General features: G+C 36.4%; 1 protein-coding gene across 8 annotated transcripts in view; it reads right to left on the minus strand.

Moving 5' to 3' along the window:
* The window catches only part of Tenm3 (teneurin transmembrane protein 3), a 435030-nt gene that overhangs the window by 138984 nt on the left and 271126 nt on the right, over positions 1-24920 (minus strand). For all 8 annotated transcript variants that reach the window (XM_090354160.1, XM_090354159.1, XM_090354158.1 and 5 more), the window contains one exon: positions 12397-12635. In XM_090354160.1, the coding sequence (XP_090210286.1) occupies positions 12397-12635 (239 nt within the window). The remainder of the gene's footprint in view (positions 1-12396; positions 12636-24920) is intronic.

The following is a 24920-nucleotide window of genomic DNA, read 5'->3' on the forward strand; positions in this document are numbered from 1 at the left end:
TTATATTGCTGAGCACTAAAAAAATTATCTGGCATCAATAAAGATAGATGCCAACAGATTAGAATGCATGCATTGTTCCTTCATTTATACTTTTAAAACTGCCTGGCTAGGGTAGCATGATAATTTGCACGCATGATTCCTTGAGTATCTTGAATTCTGATAGCAGATTCTTTTTCATTGTTTTGCTTCAGCTTCATGAATACATAAATATATAGACGCTCATGTGGAATTATTAGGTTTTATAGAAAAAAATAAGAAAAATACTCTTAAATATAGGGCAATGATTTGATTTGATACATACTTTCAGAGTGCAACCAAGTTTTTTATGCAAAATGAAAGCATCTCATGTAAAGATTGCAGTTTGTAACTTGGACCCCTACTGCTCTAAACTGTCATTAGGAATACATAGTTTTCCATAAATTAGCTTTTGTTTTGGATTTCCTGCTGTGTTTATATACATGTTGACGGAATGTGTTAGGCAATATTTTGGCATTCAAATTCATTATTATTTGTTATTAACTTTTAAGGCTAATATTATTTCAACAGTCGATACCTTGCTGACCCAAAAAATGGTAATTTTAAAATCAGTATTTCCTTTGAAAGCTTTCCCAGCTACAGTTCTCTTGTTATCACTAAGGGAAAAAAAATTACACTTTTTGTCAAGTAGAGAATATTCTCTACTAGCACTTGATATAGAAAGTTCCTTTGAGAATTTAAATACAACATTCTGAAATGACAGGCTTCATGAATGAACAGAACTGGGGGAAGTGTGAAGTGTGGGAGGGAGGGGGTGAGGAAGGAGAGAGAGTCTGTTAATACATTATATTGGTCCTTTTCCTCTATTTCCCTCCATTTTGGTATGATGGCATGAATAGAATCACACTGATGATCTATATGGCTTGATGACAGTAAGGATTGATTTTTGCTTATAAGTTCTTCATATTCTTTGACACATGATAGTACTAGAAGATTTTTTTCTTTGAAACTCATGATTGGTTTTCTTTCCTGACTGTGTCTCTATAGGAGAAAGCACCTAAAGATACTGCTTTTGGTCTGATCATTCCAGCTACCCCTGGACACCCAATGCTTTCTGAGGAAACCAGAGGATTTCCAACACAATGATTCTTCTTAATCTCATTAGATTTCTCTTGTTTAGGGTGGTCTTCTCAGTGATTGAAAGAGGCCCTTTTTCTCCAGTCTATCAGGAAACGTGGCAGCCCATCTCTATCAGCTGCCCAAAGGAACTTATCATGTTTGGGTTGTGGAGTTAACAGTTGTCAACATTAACGACTATGGATGGTGTATGAACTTATTTTATACAAAGCAGTCAAAATATAGAACGAAATCATTTACAAGGTTCGCATATGGCTTCTTCTTTGCCAAAAAACCAGGGAATTCGCTGCTATCGTGAAAAGGTATGTAACAGAAGACTCATTATTAGTAGTTTACTCATTATTAGTAGCTTTGCCATTGAAATCCCATAGGCTGCAGCTCATTATTCAAAGGCATGGACCACTCACTCAGTCTTCCTTTGAAAGCCTGTCTTCCATGGTTGCTTTAAAACTACATACGGTGTGTGTGTGTGTGTGTGTGTGTGTGTGTGTGTGTGTGTGTGTGTGTGAATGCATGTGGAATGGAGCTTAAATTTAGGACCTGGATGCTCAAGACTTTTTGCTGAAGACTGGTGCTTTACCAACTGAGCCTAATTCCATTTATGGCTTTCTGGTGGTTAATAGATAAGAGTCTCAAGGTCAAATTTCAAATATCCAAATAGGAAGGGGGGAAAACCAAGACGGGAGGGGGGTGTGGGGGGGGGAGGGAAATGGGTACCAAGACATGTGAAAGGGTATCAATGTCTGTGAATTAATGCACCTTCTATCTGGCAAATATCATGTAACCCTTTTACTAATTACAATAAAAAACAAAAAAGAAAAAAAAACAAGAGGGAAAAAGTAATAGAAGCAGAAAAGTATAGAATATTTTATAAGATATTTTTCAAGATGATTTGTCATAGGACATTTTAGAAATTGGAAACTGATTGGTATGTGAACTTATTTTTTCTAAATAAACATTTTAACAGAAAAAAAAAAGTCTCAAGGTCTTTTCTCTCTGGACCTGGATTTGAATCATGCTCTTTCAGATGTCATCCTTCTAATTAGCCAGGATTACAAGCAGAGTCATAGATGCCTGGTTTGCACTCTACTTTTACATAATAAATATTTGTGTATGCTAATAATTTAACAAAACATATGAAAAAGTCCAGAGAAACAACCTCTTCAAAATAGTTCAGTTTTTCTCTATGGAGAACCTCTGTGAGAGAGGTGTAGTCCTAGCTACTCAGGAGGCTGAGATCTGAGGATTGAGGTTCAAAGCCAGCCTGGGCAGTAAAGAATGTGACACTCTTTTTTTTTTTTTTTTTTTTGCCGATCCTGGGCTTGAGCTCAAGGCTTGAGTACTGTTCTTGGACTTTCTCAAGGCTAGAGCCCAACTACTTGAGCCTCAGCACCACTTCTGGCTGTATGTGATACCAAGAATTGAACCCAGGTCTTCATGCATGCTAGGCAAGCCCTCTACCACTAGGCCAAACTCCTGGCCAAGGCTGTGACACCCTTACCTCCAATCAATCTCTAGAAATCGGGAAATGGGGCTGAGGCTTCAGGGGGTATCCTTGAGCTGAAGAGCTCAGGGACAGTGTCCAGGCCCAGAGTTCAAACCCCATGACCCACAAACAACCACAACAAAAAGAAACACTGTGAATCTATGTCCCCGCACCTAGCAGGCACTGGTAACTGGCCAGGTCATATCAGCCTGTCCAGAGTGATGACAGGCTCCATTCAGGAGGTGGGAGGGGAGGAAGGTGTTAGGAAGCCAGCATCACAGGGGCTCCCCGTTCATCTAGGATCACCTGGAGAGCACTTTGTCCTAATTATTAACACATCTTTACTATTGTTAATGATTATTTGTGAGAGAGCAGTAGAAATGTGTTTCAAAGCAAACTAGGCAGGAAGCCTCAGGCTTCTGCTTTGGTCCCCTGGAGACTTGCTCACAGTACCAGTTTGCTTCTGCCTTTGGTGGTCTCACTCTCCTTACCTAAAAATAAATGGCCCACTTTTCTACTTTAAACATGCATTGCTTCTCTACGTGTGATTCTTTTCCAAGCCCATAAAGAACGGGTCTGAAGAAGCGAGAAGCAACTAAAAACAACTTTGCTCTAAAAACAGAACATAATGATAAAATTCGTAATTATTTGGAATGGCTGAATTATTATGAGTAGGTCCCATTTATAAGTCCTATGGAAATCATATAGGCTCAGTAAGTACATCATGTAGTTACCTTGTTAACATTAGAAATGAATAGAAATGAAGTTAATGAAAAGATTAAGGATAAAGTGTGACATAGTGTTGCATTTCTGTAAGTCTAGCATTCTGAATGTCGAGGCAGGAGAGTTGCAAGTTTGAGTTGAGCCTGAGCTACACAACAAGATTCAGCTTTAACATATACCATACACAGACACACACACACACAGACAACAGACACACAGACACACACACACATACTTTCTAGAGGAAAAAACAGACAGCATTTCCAGCTTCCCAAGCAGTGAATAATATATATGTATACAAGGATAACTTGTTTATATTATATAATATATACACATATTTACACACAGAATATTTTCTGTGTAATGATTGGACAAAGTTTCATGCTTTTGCTTGTAAAAAAGAAATTTTATAGTATTGCTTTAAAGTAAAATCAAAATTTTTGATATAAATGAAAGACAACAATAAGAATAAATGTCAGGAAATGTAAACAGTATCATTAAAACCTAGGTTGCCCAAAAAGTCACCCTTTGTTTGTTTAAAAAATAAAGTGATAAGACAGCTTTCTGAGAAATTATAACATCTATTAAGGCCTTCCTCATGACAAAACAGAATTTACAATGTTTCTCATTTTGTCATTTGGTTAGTTATTATCCTATGCACCATTAGCAAATTCTTGAATCTTCTTAGGAAAAATGCCTTACAACATAGAAGAAAAATTTCTAGACACTGACTAAGGAAACCTGTCTTAGGGGCTTCTTTTGCAATATTTACTCATTGGAAGCAAGAATGATTTTTCCATGTCTTAAGATGTTTCTCTTTAAAAAAAAACAACAATAATCTTTGTTTTAAAAATAAAGCAGCTAAAAAATAGAATTGTTCCTGGATAACATGTAGGATAACATGTTTAAAATGCACAAGAGGGTCTCAGAGTAATACCAATTCTCCTTTTAGATTCAACTCAATTGTGTAAGTTCAATATGCTGACCTCTTTGTGATAAAACAGAGACTATGACCTTTACCTCCAAACATCTTTTCAAATATAAGCAACACCCATTTTTTTCAGAATAGATTAATAGAGTACTCATGAATGTTTGAATATAACTTGGAGACAGTTTTTCATTTAACAGTTTTTAAAATCACTTTCTGGACATGCATCGTAAATAAAATTCTTAAAGTATTTATAAAATAGAAAGCACAAACCAAGACTATAAAGCTTTATGACAGTTTTGCATCTAAATAACCAAAATTTACAATGTAACATTTCTTTCTACAAGTAGATGTTAACTATATGACAAAGAAGTTAGCCAACTCAACAAACTAGTAAATTACATAATTATTTCCTTGAAGAAACATGGAGATGTTTCCCTTTGCCTTTGACAACTGATTTTTCAGGTCATGCGTAGAATTATGTAGTAATATTTAAAATTTGTCCTGATGTCAGCATTTGTCAAAATATATAATCCTAGATATTATTCAGGTATTAGCAGGAAAAATCTTTCTTTAATGTTCAGACTTAATAAGGCCTGCCTTTTATCTATTTTCCCAGTCTCCTACCCTTTATTTACACAGGCATTTATTTATTGAGTCCTAAAGATGGAATCCAGGGCCCTGAGCTACATCCCTTTTTAAAAAAAATACTTCCTTTAAAATACTCACTGTGTAATTAATTACTTACTTTCTCCAAAAAAAAAAAACCCTAAAATGACAAAGAGGACCAGGAGTATATTATCTGTTTTATCATCTTACCATAGTGTCCTACCCATAGTTGTCACTCAATAAAGTTAAGTGCTGAATGAATGCTGGATAGATGGGAAGAGATGTTTATACTAAAGACACTAAATAAGAAGCTCCAGGACATAGACATTCAAAGATGATGCAGGAATTACAACATTTAAACCATTAGATAAGCTTTATTTGATCTGTTAAATTCTAGGATGAGACCTTTGACTATGGGGCCGATAAAACCGCAAGAGTCTATGCTACTACATTCATAGAATAATTCCTCACAACCCAGCAAGTCTTTCTCTTAACCACACTGTGATAGCTGCTTTCCTTTCACTGCTCTGTATATAGCTATTTCTCACTGAACGCTCAGCTCTCAGGACCACTAATGCAAAAGCAAATGACATATGCAACACCAATTAAATATTTATGCGATGTAGCACTGAAATGGTAAATATTGTATTATGCTTTCCCACTTGTCATTAGTCAGGAGACATTACTATATTCCACACACACACACACACACACACACACACACACACACACACACACACACACAAAGATAGCCTCAAACAGAGAAAAAACACCTTTGTTATTTCACAGATAAGATATTTATGTGTGGAGAAACAGGAGTTGAACTGACTTTAAAGGTATTTCTTATGTTACCATCTCTTGAGTACTTTTTCAAGCCAGAGAGATGTTTATATTTAAATGTAAGAATAATCTGTTTAGAGGACCTAGCACTTGCTAGCATATTTTTTCTTACCTATTATTTAGTTTAGCTGACTTCATATCAAGCCAACAGCAAAATAAATCATTTTTATTGGTACAGGCGGTACGTACTTTGTACTGTTGTATCATTTCTTCAGTTTGGAAATGCTTTCTGTTTTATGTATAATAATGAAGACTAAGTTAAACTCAGAACCAAGTAGTTTTATCTTATGCTAGTAAAAAAAACCACAAATTTTTACTGCTAAAATTGAGTACAAATTAATATAGATTTTTTTCCTCTTCAGGTTAAATTCACAAGTCAGTGATATTATATAGAGTTGACTATAGGCTGAAATGAATTTTAAGTGATATCTCAATATTCTAGCTTTCTTTTTCTTTTTGTCAGTCATGGGACTTGAACTCAGGGCCTAGGACCTGTCCCTGAGCTCTTCAGCTCAAGGCTACCACTTTACCCCTGGAACCACAGCCCTATGTCCCGTATTTTTCTAGTGGTTAATTGGAGATAAGAGTCTCACTGTCTTTAGTACTCGGGTTGGGTTTGAACTGTGGCTGGCTTTGAACTGCGATTTTTCAGATCTCAGCCTCCTGAGTGGCTCATAGGCGTGAACCATTACATCTATATTATGTTAGGTTTAGACAAGTAATTATTTTCTTCAAAATCATGGAAAAGAATTCTTGCTGAAGGTTATAACACTACGAACATGAGAACAACCAACATTTTGGTGGATGCTAAAGGAGTATATGTACATGAAGGCAGATCTTAATCTCTATGAGATGCTGGTCTTAATATGAATAAAAATTAGATTTTTCCTCGATTTTGGACTTAAAAGTTTTGGACTTAAAAAATTCTGTAACAGCATGTTTTCTGAAACTAGTATTTTTCTTCTCTCTTAGAAGTATTTTATCTCAGCCTTCATTCATCATTAACTCGGGCTTAAGTGCATTCTTAATTACACATACATAAAGATACAATATTGATACACTGATTCCCAAATTCAAATTTTATAATTTTCTATCCTCTAAAGCATGGAAAACATGTTTTTCTACAGTGTGATCAAATCACATTAGTATTACAGTGCTACTATTTCATCTCAGATAAAATGTATTTTTCTGAATCTAATGCATCTAAGAGTTAAGGGAAGAAACTAGTGAGAATGGAATGTAATTCATTGCTTGGCTGTGTTCTATAACCTAATAAAACAGCACTTTTATTATAAAGACATGTCCAAAAAGAAAAAAAGGATGTCACAACACATTTCATTCTGCCATATATATTTAAATGGTTGATTTTTCATGAAGCATAAAGGGCTGGATTATTCTTTCTATCACTGAGATGCATAGAGATAGCTAGTACCTCAATCAATTTTAAGGCACACAGAGAGGAAAGTATGTTCATAAAATGCAAATAGACACAGAAGTAGTCCAGGTAATGGCTAAGGAATCGTAACTGCAATGAACCTGGATTGGACAGGTTATGCCTTGCTAGATCTAGGGAATGCTTATGTTGTTAAACAGCCTTTTCAGAAGACATGTGACAACATCTATTTTAGGGATCAGTTTGCAGCAGCTGTTCAAAGGCAATAAATAACTACATATGTCCCTTTTCAAAGTAAAAAAAAGGAATATTGAAAATTGGAGTAATTTTTTGGTTGGCAGCATGTTTCAGGAACTCATCAGAACAACACTGAGTTATCAAGCTAGTCCCTCAGGAAAAAAAGTGCAGTCTTGGGCTTGGGCTCAGGGCCTGAGCACTGTCCTTGGACTTTCTCAAGGCTAGAGCTCTACCACTTGAGCCTCAGCACCACTTCCAGCTTTTTTCTATGTATGTGGTACTGAGGAATTGAACCCGGGTATTCGTGCATGCTAGGCAAGCACTTTAACCACTAGGCCAAACTCCCGGCCCCCAAAAGTGCAGATTTTTGTAAGAGGATTTCCATGGATGGAGAACTACTGAGGTGTTAGTAAGAAATTCAATGAAATTGTGAAAGGATTTGGGGCACATTTTTTTTTTTTTTTTTGGAGGCAGTGATAGTACTAAAACAGTTCAGGTAACTGAGAACATACTAACAACGTAAGTACACTAACAACCTCTGACTTACACAGCTTATAAGGGAATGGTGTGTGGATTTGTATCTCAACAAAACAAAAAAACAAAAAACAAAAAACCCCCCAAAACCCAGCCCTCTGTGGCCACAAGAAGTACTGGTTAGAAAAAAGTCAAAAGGGTTAAGGATTGAGGTGATTGATTTGTTTCTTCTGATCGGATATATTGTTTTCTCTAGTATTTCTTAAAAGTAAAAAACATGCACAAATACCTTTGGTATTTTCTTCTACAAGGGGATTTTTTTTTTCAATTTATATATTATGCCTAAGCAGTTAAGTCAATGTTCATGGTTTAATGTGCATAGTGCAATTATGGAAGTTTGGCTTGTGGGACTTGTGGCAGTTTCAAATGGCCTAATCCTGACCTTTATTGTAATTTGTTCTTCATCATCTCTTACTAAACTGTATGCTTCAAGATACAATTTCTGGACAGTTTTCAAAACCTTAGGTTATCTTCCAACCGGCACAAAGAACATCTAAGAGGAAAGAATAAGGATCACACAACTGTGAACAGAAATAAATCTGCAGCGAGTAACACACCATTTCTTTTTCACTCATTCTTTGGTCATCTACTGCTGGTTATTGTTCATCTTTAAAATGCCCTGATTTCAGACTAGGAAAAAAAGGAGTGTGCCAGGGACCAGGAAAGTGAGATGGAATTTTTGAATAGGTCTATGTCACTGTTGATATGGAATTTAACAGCTCTAGTGAGGGAGCTGTGCATTTCCTATTGTGTAAAGGCACACCCACTTAAAATTTAGTTTATTAAAGCAGGATTTTAATTGGGGGCTCAGTCGTTCAAAGAAAACTGCAATGTGGCTGCTGGAGGTAGGTTTGCGTCATGCCCATTTGAGTTTTTTGAATTGGGATATGCAAAATCATGGCACAGCTATCCTATTATATATCTGGCAGGTTTTGCCAATTATGTTCACTCCATCAGGTCTCAGGATTTTCTCGTTAATGCTTGTTTTCTAACATGGTTTCCAGACTTACAGTGTCCAATAGTAGCCCTAGTTAGATAAAGATACACGAATTTAAGTTCATTAAAAACAAAATAAGTTCTTTAAGATCATGAGCCACATGAAGTGTGCCAAAGCCACATGTATATGATGACTAATGAATTGGATGGCCTGGGGTTGGGGGGAAACATGGCCCTCATCAAGTAGAACATGTGGCAAATGCATTTAAACACATGGACCTTTAGCTATATATGTGTGGAAAAACATCTAAAAGGGTAGATACATAAAGACTAACAGTGATTCGCTATGTATGATTGTAATTAATTTTCACTTTCTTTCGGGGCCTTTCTGTATTCTCCAAAATTTTAATATATGAACAACAAATCCTGTCTTGCTTCTCTTTCTGACTCCTCTTTCAGAGGCTATTTTGTTCCTCTTGAGAGATCATCACCCCAGAAAAGAGACATGATACAGTTATGTTCTCTTAATTAATGACTGTAGCTGGGAAGATGACAGAACATTCTAGAATAATCTAGAATAGTTCCTCAAGTTCCTTAGAAAGCTTAGTCTTTCAGCTTCAGCCTTATATGTTAACAATCAGAAGGAGAGACCCTCTAAGGAAATGGGGAAAAACAAGTCTAAGAATGGCTGCAATTTTGATAAAGGTGGTGAAGTAGTTTGATGATGACATTCTTAATGATTCTGGTATTTACCATTGTGATTTTTCTGAGTAGTTTGGTAAGCAAGTCCAATAGACTAAGATTTCTTTCCCTGAAAAAGGTATCCTATTCTTTTCTCCCCGCAAGGGAAAAGGCAACAGCTTTAATCAAAAGAAAATTATTATGCTAACTAATGAAAAAATTAGCTTCTTTACATGACTTAAAATAACTCACTGTGTTAAGTGTGTTAGTCATTGAGATGCACCAAGGCCAATGAAAATTATAAGCCTACTTGTACTTAATTAACGCAATAAAGTTATGAGTTAATTTCCAATAATGAAAGTAACTTTTTCCAGATAACTCTGGGATTATATCTCTTTCCTTTGTACTAAAATAACTAGATCAAAAGAAATGATCAGTAAACATCTACTGTACTGAATATATGAGTTTATGAGCTATATAAAACTGGAATGTTTTTGTTTGTGAGAAAATGGATACGAGTAGGAATAAAAAAGATGCTAAATGCAAAATAGTAAAATCAGGCAATACAGGGAGAAAATAGAAAACATTTTGAGGTTTTACTCCAAAGAATTCACTCAGTAATGGATCCTTGAAAACAATCTGCCAGTCGGGAGCCTTGGCTCATATCTGTGAAACAAGTTATTCATAAAATACAGATCGGAAGGATCAGGATTCTAGGCCAACCTGGGCAGAAAGTTAGTCAAGACTCCCTCTTCACAAAAAAATCTTTGTGTGGTGCTACACGCTCTTCATCTCAACTGTGTGGAGGCTCAAGAACCTAGCTAAGGCCAGCCTGGCTGGGCAAAATTTACGAGACACCATCTGAAAAAAAAAAACTGTCAAAATGGCTAGGGGATCTTGCTGTAGTAGTAGGGTGCCCGTCTAGCAAGTCAAAGGCCCTGAGCTCAGGCCCCTGTGTCATCAAAACAAAAACAAAGACAAAAACTAAAATAATAAGGGAATTAAAAAAAAAGTACAAATCTCACAAGTAGCAATGACCCAAACTTACATCACAGGCCTTTTTTTTTCTTTTCACCTATACCACAAAAAATCAAATTAATAATATTAAACTGATATTCAGAAGACTTAACAATTCCAAGAACATTGATGTTTATGCATCAGAAAGGACAGAGAATCTGTTAATCTGACAGTGAATTCCAGTCCTGCATAGCATCTATCTATCTATCTATCTATCTATCTATCTATCTATCTATCTATCTATCTATCATGTTTGATTGTTTTTTTTCTACATATAAACATATATGGGCAATTTATCACATCCCATTTGTGGCTTGAACCTTTCAAAATCACTTAAAATTCCTTAGTAGTGTACTTCTGATAGATACAAATAATTCATACAGAAATATTTGGAAGAGGTTAATTAGCAGCGTTCTCTTCATGGCTATAATATTTTCTAATTGAATACTCAAAATTCCTATCTAGTCACTGATGTTGGAGGTTATAAAATTCTTCGTTGACCTCGGATGATTCTCCAACAGTGTGTGTGATTGCTCATCTGGGCAAGAGAAAACCCCTTTGGCATCTGGTTTGCTCATGTTTATGAGGAGGGAGTTAGCTTTGATTAAAAACATGACAAAAAGATTCATTTGCTCTCATGTCCGACTGATGGGAAGTGGCTACTGGAGGTGCTGTGGGAAGCACGGTGATGGAGGTTACGGGCTGGGGTGGGGGTGTCTCTGGGTTCATGGGAGAGAGTGCTCTGAATCATTAGCCGTGCCTTCCATGGGGAAAGAATTGGGAAGTTTAGTATATAACATGCTGCTTAGGTGCCATTCCTCACACTGAAGTTCTTTCATGCTCTATGAACCTGTTTTCTTTTCTTTCTTTTTCTGATTAACAACAGTGACTCAAAAATGGTTATTTCACTTTCCAAAGTCTATAATTTATTTCTAAGGAGTATTGCCACTATTTGGGAGAAGCTGGTTCTCTGCAGAAGCATTGCATACAGCTCGATGATACTTCTCTCCACTACAGAACTTCATGGACCATCACAAATTGCTTTGTAAACTTGAGGATGCATCACTGGCTGTTATTCTTCCTGTACAAAACCACACAGTCTGTGACTTATCTCAGTGGCCAACATTAGCATTTCAATGCGACAGGTTTTTCCATGCTCTCACAAGCAGATCAAACTATGGTGTGGTCATTTCTAGCATTAAAAAACAAAACAAAACATTTTTTTCAGCAATACAAATGCTCAAATAATGTTATGAAATAGCTGGAAAACAGGAATATTTACTATTGCTATTAACAGCTTCTATCACGAGTTACTATTAAGGAAAAATATGATTATTACACTGGAAAAGAGGAAAAATCCACATATTTGAATGAGAATGAAATCCACTCATTGAGTGATGGATGGCTCACTTCTCTGGGGACTGTTCCTAGAGCCGGATAGTGTCCCTGAGTGATGAGCTTTCCATGCAGACAGCTGAGCTGGCCAAAAGACAGGCAATATCATAAGCAGTAGAGTTCCCTATTGAGGCCCCATAGAAGGAGAGCCTGGAGAGCATTCAATCTTGCAAATGCCTAGATGACTTTGTGCACAGGAAATGTTAATACAGCAGCCATGTTTCATGAGAGCTAAGTTCAGTCGCAACCGCACTTTGTGTTTGAGAAAATACCTTGCTTTTTTTTTTTAATGGAAATAAGTTACCTACTACAACCAGCTTTCATATGAACCTACATCTGCAGAAAATTACCTACCATACTCTGTGATTTATAATATATTTTTAACAACCCCTTCTTTTCACAAAAGATAAACTCACAAGAGATTCCCTGTTAAAAAAATATTAACCAAATAATAGTATAGTATCCTGATCAATAGGCAACATAATTCGTAAAAGTTGTTCTTACCTATAAAATAGGAGAGGAGAATTGCTAGGAGCACGGAGACTCCTACAGCACAGAGTGCAGTACATTTCCAGCTACAGTACTTGGAAGACTTCTTGAATTTGAAAGCACTTCTTGATAGTGTGTTTCTAGGTAATGGCCGAGTAGGTGGCGAGTAAACAGAGCCAGATGCCATTGTGTATCCTGGGGTTGCAGTGCTGAACAGTGGCGTTGTCCCTGTCCCTGTTTTGAATAGGAAATGCCTGTGGAAAGAGGGGACATAAGACACAGGGCGGTTAAGGCAGGGATATGTTTACATACAAGAGGTAGACAGCTTGGCTCCTAGCTGTATTCTGTCTCCCTCAGGTCAGTTTGTCTCTCTCTCTCTCTTTCCATTTGCCTCACATAATTTTAAAAATTAAAAAAAAAACCTCACAAAATGACTCCAATGAGAATGATTTTTAATGTATATAACACATAAATGTTTACGCATTGAGTGTGGATGCCCCTTCAAGTAGACATCATGGGAGACTCTGAAGTTATTCTAATCATTTCATGTCCTGAGCAAGAAAGCATCCTGGAACTTCCCTCCATGGTTGGTTGTAGTTCAAATAAGAAAGTCAGTCTTGTCCCCTTATAGCTTCGCCTATGATTACTATTGTGGGGGCCTCTGATGAGTTCCTGTAAACACACAGAGAAAACTCTGGAGGTCCACGGAAGTACTCTCCCTCCAGTCTGCTTCCCCATGCTTGGGTACTACCAAGCCTGCCCAAGACCAACTGGTCACTTCCAAAGGTGTTGATTATTTTACTTGTAGTTATGAAAAATGTAATCAGGAAGGTAAATTTTCTGAGAGTGGTGATGGGAAGGAATCATAAAATACTTTCTAAAATCAAGAAAGGTCAATAAAGCAGCTTTTAGATCACATAGAAAAACATTCTCTAACAAGAGAGCCATATAGCATGCTATTGTCTAAAACATGTTTAAGCAAAGATTAAGTGATCATTATGTGTTCTGTGGTTTACATTTAATGTTACATTGGTTCCACAGAGTATTTGATTTATGTTGTAATATGTGAACTATATCCATTTTGAACTTGACAATGAATTGACAGACTATATTCTCTTTTTCATAATCAGGATGCAAAAAATGACCTTTAATGCTCCATGAAGGTTTTTCTGCAAGACACTTTTATGGAATACATGGCTCAATATTTTTCATGTTATGTATTTTTTATGTATTTTACTATGTATTAGAAAATGATTGACCAAATTCCACAAATTAAGAGCTTATTAGGACAGAATTAGGAAGATAGACTACCAATAATTAAAATCTCCTTTGCCATTTACTAGGTTTGTGTTCTTGAACAAGTTCTTCAACCTCTCTCTGAGTTTAAATTTCTTAGCCTGTAAAATGAAAATAGTCATATTTTATACTATTATATATAAAACATGTAATAAATGATATGTACTTTATAATATACAATAGTATAAAAAGTTGCTATGATAAAGCTTAAGTGAGTCAATATATATTGTAAAGTGCTTAGAACATAATGAAAACAACATCAGTGTATGATAAATAATGAAGGACTGAACTCATTGTGTCTGTTACTGTGTCACATGGGGAAGGATAAATAGATATTTAAGTGACACGCAGAATCAGTCTCCAGAAAAGACAGATAATGTAGCTGGTATCTGGTTATGGTGAAAGTCATGAAAGTTTGTCTAATAGTTCTAAAATGTCTAATAATTCTAGATTAAAATGCAGATTAAAATGTTTGTTTATGTAGCTGTACAAAAGAGGTGCAGTTCAACAAAGCAGTGTATGATACAATGCATCTTGGTCAGTGTGAGCCCTTTGCCATTCTCAGGCCCATTTGGTCCACCTCTTCCCTTATTGGTCTTAATTTTGTGGTATATACACATGAGTTCTTGCCTGCATTCTCCCTTCATCCCCTCCTACATTCCTCTACCCCCTTTTCCTTGCTGCCCCTCCCCCTTCTTGCAATTATCCATTTCCTTGTGCTTATTTTGATATACTTTCACTTTGTCTTTCTACAAAATTACACTATTTGAGCTCTCTGCAGATTTTTTTTAAGCTTTTGGTCTATCATCTGCTAGTAATGCATTCTAGGTAGCCTCATTTTTTTCCATTGTAAGATAAAGTAAATGAGTTATTTATCTAATGGAGTTATAAACCAATCAGGGTATCTAAAAGTGCTTTGCTGACCACAAAATTAGAACAGAGGCAAATGATGAGTTACAGCTTCTATAAATTATACTGGTAAGTATATTGTGAATTAATTTTCTTCATTTCCTTCCATTTTTCCTTCCTCCTCACCTATAAAAGTAATTTAAAAGTTTATAGCCTGAATTAAATGGTATATTGAAAGCAGCAATTTTAGTACCTCCTACCTTATTCCTATTCAGCCTGGTTATTAAAAGCACAGGTTTTGAAACTACACTGCAAGTCCAGATTTCCTCTACAACTAGATAATTCGATAGTATCTGGTAAGTTACTCCTATTTTCTGTGTTTGGTTTTCTTATCTGTGAAGTGGGCTTGCTAATGGACTCTAGTTAACAGACTCTCACGAGGATTAAGGGAAGTAACACATATCATGCTTACATTACTGCCCTAGATAAGTGGTATATAATCACTTTTCTGCTTTTGTTCACTATTTACATACTGAAATCTATATTCCAACAGAGAGGAAAAAAATCATAATTTGAAGATTTTAAACCCAAATTCTAAAGGTAATATTATTAAAACGAGTATGTCCAAAATGAATTCCTTACTTTATAAATATGGCACAGGAAGCCAGCCACTGGTGGCTCAGGCTTAAAATCTTAGCTACTCAGAAGGTTCAGATCTGAGATTTAAAGTCAGCAGGAACAGAAAAGTCCATCAAACAATTGATTCTAATTAACCACAAAAAAGCTGAAAGTGGAGATGTGGCTCAAGTGCTAGAATGCCAACCTTGAGTGAAAATACCAAGTGGGCATGAGGCCCTGGGTTCAAGCCCCAATACTGACATGCATGCGCATGTGCGCACACACTCATATACACAATTTGATGTAAGCAATTCCACATATTGACATTCCTCTGGCTGAGAAGAGGCTGTATGAGGCCAGGAAGCTCCCTGGTCATTTAGACCAAGTTTCAGCAAACTTCTATAATGGATGAGAGAGTAATAAGCATTTTAGGATATTCTGCCCACATCATGGAATCCTGCTATTATGTCATGAAAGGTGTCACAGACCATAAGCAAGTGGCTGAGTATGGCTTTCTTCCAATAAAGCTTTATTTATGGACATGGAAATGTTAATTTTGCAGACGTTGCCCAGATCCTGAAATACTCTTTTCTTCTCATGCTGTCAATTATTTAAAGATCTAACAGCCACAAGTAGCTCACAAGTAGTACAAAAGCAGGTAGCCAGGATGGATGTCATTCCTGAGCTCTAGTTGCCCCCTTTTAAGAAAGTATTACAGGGCTGGGAGTTTTGCCTAGTGGTAGAGTGCTTGCCTAGCATGCACAAAGTCATGGGTTTGATTCCTAGGTACCACATATACAAAAAAAAAAACCAAAAACGCTGGAGTGGTACTATGTCTCAAGTGACAGAGCTGTAGCCTTGAGAAAGCACAAGGACAGTGCACAGGGCCTGAGTTCAAGCCCCATGACTGGCAAAATAAAGGATTACAGAAGAAGTGGGAAAGGACATGTAATTGGTGTTCATCATGGAAGTCTTTGTAAAACATTCTTGTCTATATTACAGGACACATTCTACAGGGTCAAATGAGCATCTCGCCAAGCATAGGGAAAACAATATTCCCTATGATTTGTGAAACACCTTGCTTTCTTTTAGTGTAAGTGTATTCTTCAGGATTGTCTTCAGACTGGGTGGCCCCTCCTGACACCCGTTTTTATTTGTTTGCTGGGTGAAGACAAACTTTGTAGCCCAGGTTGGCCTTGATCTTATTAATAGTGAAGGCTAATCCTGAACCCAAGATCTTCATGAGGATTACACGTGTGGGTTAACATACCCAAAGGGTATGACTTTTGACTGAGTTAGCTGTCCATTCTCTAAAGCCACAGTGATGCATATCATTTGCTGAGGACCTATTAAGTGCAGATGAGTTATTTCATTAGAGACCCTAATGTGGTGAAGACAAAATGGATATTAATACTGTTATCCTTCATCCTCTATATCTTGTCTCCTGACTGCCCAACTCAAAGCCCACTTCTCTTCTCTCTATATCAGAATCGTCATGTTCATTTCCTTCAAAATGTTTCTTGAAATAAGTTATCATCTTGTAATTTGTTTATTGTGTGGTGGACTAAAAATCTGAAGTACTAGTTAAAAGTGTGAATTTTATATGTGAAAAAATTTCCCTCTTCCTTTATTTGTTCTGTCTCACTCCTCTCAATTCCAACAATTGATTGATTTCATGGACCCCCAGATCTGGCCTAAGAGAAGCAGAATTAGCCTGGATCTCTTATTGTTTTTCTAAAACCCAGATTGTTGGGTAAAATAGGGTGAACTGGAGGAGAATGAGAAAACCTAGGGAAAAAAGCACATTCCCTCTAGACTTGGAGAACTGTACAGGTAGATGGAGAATTATGAGAAAAGAGGCTTCACCAGAGCCAGGAGAGAGGCGTGCCTCTGCTTGGTAGAGAATATCCTGAAGATAAAGAAAGACTTCAGGGAAATCCATGGCTCTTTCTACTCCTACCATGTCATGCTGAAGTTCCAGAGACATGACATAGAAGCCATGATATAGAAACAAGCAATAGGTGGTAGTGTCAGTCATGTAGACCTGTGGCCAAAGGTGGATTAACTCCCTTCTTGGTGTACACTGTATAGACTCTCTGGAGAATACAGAAATAGGATGAGTTGGGATATACCAATAATGTTAAAGAAGTAGAATTTAGAAAATAGATTTTCCTCAGACTAGAAAAAAATAACATTTTATTCAGTGCTAGCAACAGAAACAGGAATGGTAGAGGGAGACAGGGTTCACTGTGTGGGGGAAAGACCTGGCCTACTTGTTCAAAGAAACAAGAGATCCCGCAATGCAAAGAGAGGATGTGAGTAGAGGAAATCTATACCTTAAATCTCAGGCAGAGAAGTAAGGAGATTAGAGGATTCTAGAGAGAAAGGGAGTCAGTGTGCACAGGGGTAGTAGTTATAGAAGATCTCTGAGATTCCCATGTCTTACAACAATTGGTGAGATGCCAACTTACTCCTAAGGCTTCAAATGTGCCACACTAATGGCAGAATGTGCCACCAGACTGGAAGAGGTCTTCCACATAGCATAAGGCTAGCTAGCCCTAATGTCTGGACTAACGATAGAGGAAGCTCAGTGAGTCAATGGAAAAGACTCAGATGACATAGGTAGGTACTCTGCTGTGCTCATCCTGGAGGACATCTGGGTAGGAGAGGAAGGGATTCAAAATAGAAGAAAGATTCTAGGGCTGAAGGCTTAAAATAAAGTAGAAATAGAACTGTAAAAAAAAGTTAAAGGTGCAATTTTCACCTACTAAGTTGTTGGCAGAAATATAACACACCCACTGTTTACCTTGATTGTTAGATTGTAAATTTTATGAAGTCATCATACTCACCTCTATATTTTCAGGATTGAAAATGTTTCTGGTACTTCCTACTTGTTCAGTTAAGTATACACAAAAGGAAGTGGAAATTGAGTCAGAGAGAAACTGAGTATCTTGGCCATGATTGCTCATATAATAGAGAAGTAAATATCACAAAATATATCAAATAAAAATAAATTGGAACTCAGAGGGACATCAATGAAAAACATCGCTGAAAAAATGTTGGAATAGTTGTACTCAATGTGGTTTAAGTAATTTCTTAATGAGAAGTGGGATTTAAACCTGAGCCTATGGGACTCTAAATATCATCTCAACCTTAACACTAAAAACATGAGTATTCACATGAGCGATGAGTTGGATAAATGCTAACTTCAAATTAGACACGTATATTTCAATTTCCAGAATCCAAGCTATCAGCACACACTGTGGTTGACGATCCAGACAATAAACTTGCAAACAGTGGGTTTGAATTATAATAAGATTATCATTTTTCTTAGAGGAAAATGCAACTTTGAGATACTATTGGAAACAAAAGAAAAGGAGTTGGATGTACAGTTTAGTAGAAGAGCAGATGCCTGGCATGAGTGACAGCCTGAGTTCAACTCCTAGCACTCTCTTACACAACACATATGTTTAAATATATTACTTATCAGTATTAGTGGAACTGAAAATCTCTGGAGATTAGTGGGAGGAGGGATGAACAGCAAGAGAGTGAGGGACAAATAACAGTTGTAATATTCAATGGACACATGTGAAAAGCGAAATGGGAATTGAGACATGACTCTAGGGAAAAGTGGTAGAAAAATAGAGAACAATGGAAGGGGGACTGTGAATTGCCACATGCATTGAAAAATAAACAGATAGGCCAAATTGTAACACCCTTGGAATCACTGTTGAAAGATTAAGAAGAAATCTAATTTAAGACATAGATGTATTCTCACAGCTGCAAGAAAAAAATAGAACTTAATTGCATTGCTTTGTTGCTACTGACTCTAAATCTCAGAAGTACATTTCTTCCTCCTTTGTCTAAGTGGCCATGCACTTTAGGAGAGCATCAGATGAAGGTCTGGACCATATAAAAGCCCAAGAAACACAGACATGTAATAAAACAGCAAGCAGTGAGACAGAGCATTAGTGCTTTGAATTTGAAAATCACTTGTCTTTATATTTCCAGATGGTTTTCTAATATGTAGGTACAAATAAAGGTTGTTTAAAATGGATATATTTTTTATTGTAACTAATAGGAGGGTTACATTATATTCGGCAGATAGAAAGTGCATTACTTAACAATCCTTGCTACCCCTTTTCATGTTTTTGTCCCCATTTCCCTTCCTACACCCTCCTCTCATCCTGTGTTCCTCCCTTCCCCATCCTATTTCAAATAAGCAAATAAATATATATACAATATATCAGATAACAAGGTAAGATATTGTAACAATATGAGATAACCAAGGGACAACAAAAGAGATAAGAAATAACCTAGTACTTTAAGAACAACAGTCACACCTTATATGGCTCTTGTTTCTATATCTTGGAGGTCCTTTCAAAAATGATATATTTTAAAAACACATTTACAAACGTCATTTGTGGGGAGACAAATTCCTTCAGGTCAAATTAAGCCTCAAAACAAAAATGGCAAAATATACCTGCAAAAGGATTTTAGAAATGCAAAAGCTAGCGGGCGCAGTGGCTCACGCCTGTAATCCTAGCTACTCAGGAGGCTAAGACCTGAGGATCAAGATTCATTCAAAGCCATCCTGGGCACAAAAGGACCTGAGATTCACCAGTTAATCTCTAGAAAATGGGAAGTGGGGCGTGGCCAAGTTCAAGCGCCATGACCCACAGAAAAAAAAAGAAATGCAAAAGCTAAGTGCCATTGGCTCAAGCCTATAATTTTAGCTACTCAGGAGGTTCAGATCAGAGGACTGCATTTCTAAGTCAACCTGGGAAGAAACATCCATGAGACTCTAATCTCTAATTACTCAAAAAACAGCTGTAAGTAGAACTATAGAGCACTAGCCTTGAGTAAAAAGAAGTTTAGGGACAACACCCAGGCTCTGAGTTCAATCCTCAGGACTGGAAAAAAGAAAATATGAAAAAAATAAATAGCAAAATTCTGGGCATGGCAATAATCAGAAATGTAAACAGGCTCACCTGATAAAGAGGGAGATCCTATTTTAAGAAATAATCAAAGAAGGAGGAAAGAGGCATGGCTCAAGTGATAAGCATGACGCTCTAAATTCAAACTCCTGTCCTGCCAAAAAAGCATCATTAGGAAAAGTCTAGTTCAATAGTTTCAAATTTTGTAGAACTGGGTTAGTTTTACTGATCAGATAGTAAGTTATTTTTTTGAAAGGCAACAATGTCCTTTCTTCTGCAATACATAAAACATGAACATAAAGTGTAGACTGATTAATATGTATCTTTAAGCCCACAACTCAGTTTTGGCTCTTTCAAGGTTAAACACAATGCTTCCATTATGTTTAGAACTCCACAAATATTTAATGAATACTGAAATGGATATTGAGATTCAGCTATATAAAGCTCCTATACTACGACTTTCCATAGGAGAAAATTACTTTGTCACCTCATTCTGTATTATGCACCTATTTCTGTATGTCACTGTGTGTCTCTCCTCATCCTCTGACTCTTTGCCAGGTCATTCAGTTTGGAGAATAAGCTTCTGATGTATATTAAAAAAATCTGCAAAAATTATCATCAAAAACATATGGTTTTGACCCGGCATCCACATGAGGCTTGGAGAATAAAGGCAGAAATTTTCTTTACTCTTCAGACCATATTTGGGAATGAAAAAAGGAAAGAAAAGAAAAGAAAATCCTGAGAGAATATCCCCCATTGTATTCAGCAATAAAGTGGCAGCAGTTTCTTTTTAACACAGAGCACACCGGAGCTGGCTGATTTTGTTCTGATGTTTTCTAATGATGCCTGCATGGCGCCTGCCTCCAGTTCCCCAGCTATGTCGGCTGCTGTTTTTACTCTGGTGCAGAACTAGAGAGGCACACTTGAAGAGAGACTATCAGAGACTGAGATGAGGAAAATCAATTTCAATGCCCTAAAGACAGCAGGAGCAGAAGGTCACTGAGCACTAACAGTTACTTTGTGGCTTTAGAATCTTGAGGTGGAATTCTATTTAACAACAACAACAACAACAAGAAGACAGGAATGGTAGAACCCCACTAACTTGTAATGTTATGCAGCTCCAATCACATCAATGGTGAGGATTACTCTGGATTAAGTACAATGAACGAAGGGTGGCTCTTTTGTTTTGGAAGTGGATTTCTTCTGTTGGTCTGTCTTCAGAGAGACCTCTTCATTTCAGCATCCTGCCTTGGTTCTGGGGTGTGTGTGTGTGTGTGTGTGTGTGTGTGTGTGTGTGTAACCCACCCCCCCCCCACCATGGTTTTTCCTGCTTGCCTGCTTTGTAACCCAAGACCCAGTATTCAAAGTGTCAGAGGACCCTGCATTCTGGTTTTGAATTTCTATTCTTACCCAAAGTGGGAAAGTTTTGTGTTCTTAGATCTCAACTTCTTCCCTTCAATCTATTTGCTGAAGGCAGAGAAGAGCCCAAAGTAACATTTTTCAGTTCAGATTTTTCTTCCAGCTTCAAATAAAAGGCTGTGTTTAAATATTAGGGTCTTGTGGTTTACTGAATTACTTCTCTATGTGCAGTTATTTTATCTGTCTCCCCTTTGACTTCAAGCCATCTGTGATCACTTGTCCTTTTTTGTCTCTTTTTTAGTACTCCATCTCTTAAAAGGTGTGCTATTTTGCTTCTTTTCTTAGTAATGTTTCCCTTTTGATCAACTGTTGCTGTCTTTCAAATTATTAATTACAAAATGTAGCATCATAAAGTTTCTGTGGTAAAATGGGGTGTTTATTTTGGGAGGGTAAATTTAAATGTGACTTTTATATAATTTATTACATCAATATACCAATGCTTAGTTAAGAGAAGCCCAACTTTATTTTTTTATTTTTATTGTAATTAATAAAAGGGTTACATGATATTTGCCAGATAGAAAGTGCATTAATTCACATATATTGATACCCTTTCACATGTCTTGGTCCCCATTACCCTCCCCTCCACCCCCCCCCCATCTTGGTTTTCCCCCTTCCCTATCCAATTTCAAATAACCAAATACAAATAAATCCAATATATCAGATAACAAAGTGAGATACTGTAACAATATGAGATAACCTAGGGACAGCAAAAGAAATGAGAGATAACATAGTACATTAAGGACAACAATCATCCATTGGAGAAGCCCAACTTTAAGTATAAAAATAAATAAGTTATAACAAGTCTGTAAGAGTCACCAGGAAAAATGAATTATAGTACTAGTCTTTTTTTTCAGGAAGTAATAAAATCATGTTATTCTTTAAATATGAAGTAAATAGTAATAAGTTAGAAATTATAGGGACCCAGGTGAAAAACAGCCCTTGAAAATGTATTACAGAATTATTCAAAGTGGTTTGAGCCATTTCCTCAATGGGAGATTAAGAGCGAAAATTAAAGTCAAAGAGAAAATGTGCAACTACTGAATGAAATTTTAATTAGCTTAACTTCATAAGTGGTTATCTTCAGAGAAAACAGTTCTTTTTCTTCAATGTTTCATACAGCATTAAAAAACCTTTGTGGAGATTAACAAAGCAAATGATTGGAAAAAACAGTGATGCAGTTGGTATTCTACTTCTGTCCCCAATGCTGAGCTGAAAGCGTTGCTAGTGACAGAAACACCTGGAGAAATATGTCTACTACATGCATCATCTACTATATTCTACAGGGAGAAAGACACTACAGCACAGGAAATCCTGATGCTGCCTTCCTCTTCTCACTTTCTCTGTTGGACAAAGAGAGTAATTTATATTATAATAAAGGTAAATAATTAACCTAAAACAGTCTCCATGTTCTGATTTCTACTGATGTTTGTAAGGAGATCAATAAGAAGTTAGGATTTAGATTACTTTTTTCAAGTGAGAGGCTCTGATTTCAAAGACAATGTACCAATGAGAAGAAAGATGGGCTATATGGCCAAATTTCCCATCTTTTCAATATCCAAGTTTCCAATTTAAGAGGTAATAGAAATGTAGGTTCCTTTTTCCTTCTGGCAAAATATAACTTTCTGGATTTAAGAGGCTTATTAAATGTCTCATAAGATTTCCTCAACATCAAACGACTTTTCCAAAATTACATTTTCAGATCTAAAGCAAATGAATCCCAGACTTATGGATTAAATTTACCTGGAAATATATGAAAACTAAAATTAACTATGGAGTCAAAACATTTTTAGTCACTTGATGTCAAAACAAAAGATAATTTGCTTAGACTACATCTTAAAAGTCTTTGAAAAACTATTAGAATATAACAAGTATTATTGTGTTACCTTTCCATTTTGCCTATTATCACTCATTTTACTTATTATGCTATCTTGAAATGAGAGTGTATTTATTAAATACTGCAGAAGGCAATTATCCATAAGTATGTATTTGAAAGAACAGAAGGACCTTAGTATTAGTATTTCATGCAAGCTTTTTCACAGTTCAAACCGTTCAAACAGTTCAAATCACCGTCTTTTGAATTTTCACTATTAAATTCTGAATTTTATGTTGTAAAACCAACTAAACGATCTGCTCAATGTATATTTATACATATGTTCATAACTAATTAAAAAGGTGAAAAACCAGTTTATTTAGATGATGTACTTTTCATAATGATGTAAAAGAATATACGATTTCATAGTTATTTATTAAACAGAAAACTAAAGAAACCGATTCCATACAGAAAATTATACATTCTTGGCTAAGGGTTGGCTTAACTTTGGAAATCGATTAGCCAAGGATGCTGGTGCTTAGAATTTCTGTGAAACTCCTCAGGAGGATCCTGCTGTGAATTTTCAGGGAGAAGTATACTCCCCTGCACTTGCCCAAGCTTCTATTCCATGGCCACCCATCTTTTACGCAAAAACAATGCAGCCCACTCCTAGCAGAGATTTACAATAGAACAAAATGTAGATACATAAGTCCATATAGGATGATGTGAAATGAAAGGACCTCCAGGACATAGAAACAAAAGCCATATAATGAGTGTTTGTTGTCTTTAATGTATTATGTTATCTCTCATCTCTTTTGCTATCCCTTGGTTATCTCATATTGTTACAGTATTTCTCCTGGTTATCTGATATATTGTATATATGCGTATTTGGTTATTTGAAGTCAGATAGGGAAGGGAGGAAAACAAGATGAGGAGCTGGGGTGGGGGGAGGGAAATGGGGACCAAGACATGAGAAAGGGTATCAAGGTATGTGAAGTAATGCATCTTCTATCTGGCAAATATAATGTAACTTTTCTATTAATTACAATAAAATATATATAAAAAACAATGCAGCCCTACTAATTATGGAATCACAAGTTCAGGTAGGACTTGTGAACTTATGTAGCAAGAATTAAGCCAACAATATGAACAGAACTACAAGTGAGAGATCATTTCATAGATTAAATTGGTGCTTTTGAAGTTTTAGGTTACTACACAGATTAGGATCACATGAAGAGCTTAGCTGGTCCGGAAAGATGGAATTTCAATAACTGATGCTGGTCCAGAGAACATACTTTGAGAATCACTGCAGGAAGACATGTTAGCTTATTACTTTCTGAGCTCCACTGTAACTTGAACACTCCTAGTGAAAGTTGTATGACTGGGAGTGTATTCAAAAGAATCTTGTTTAGAAGGTCACTGCTGGTACTACTTTAAGTAGTCTACTTTAAACAAATGAAATTTGTATGATAAAAGGGTCAATCCATTGGACCCCAAACAGCTCATTTTATTTATATATTTATTTATTTTACTTTCAATGTCTCCCTTTTTGTCAGTATCAATTCTTCCTTAATGTTTTCTGTACTTTTTCCCCTTGTCCTCTACATTTT

Source organism: Megascapheus bottae, chromosome 20 (genome assembly GCF_031878675.1).
Source record: "Megascapheus bottae isolate mThoBot1 chromosome 20, mThoBot2.hap1, whole genome shotgun sequence".
Classification (NCBI taxonomy): domain Eukaryota; kingdom Metazoa; phylum Chordata; class Mammalia; order Rodentia; family Geomyidae; genus Megascapheus; species Megascapheus bottae.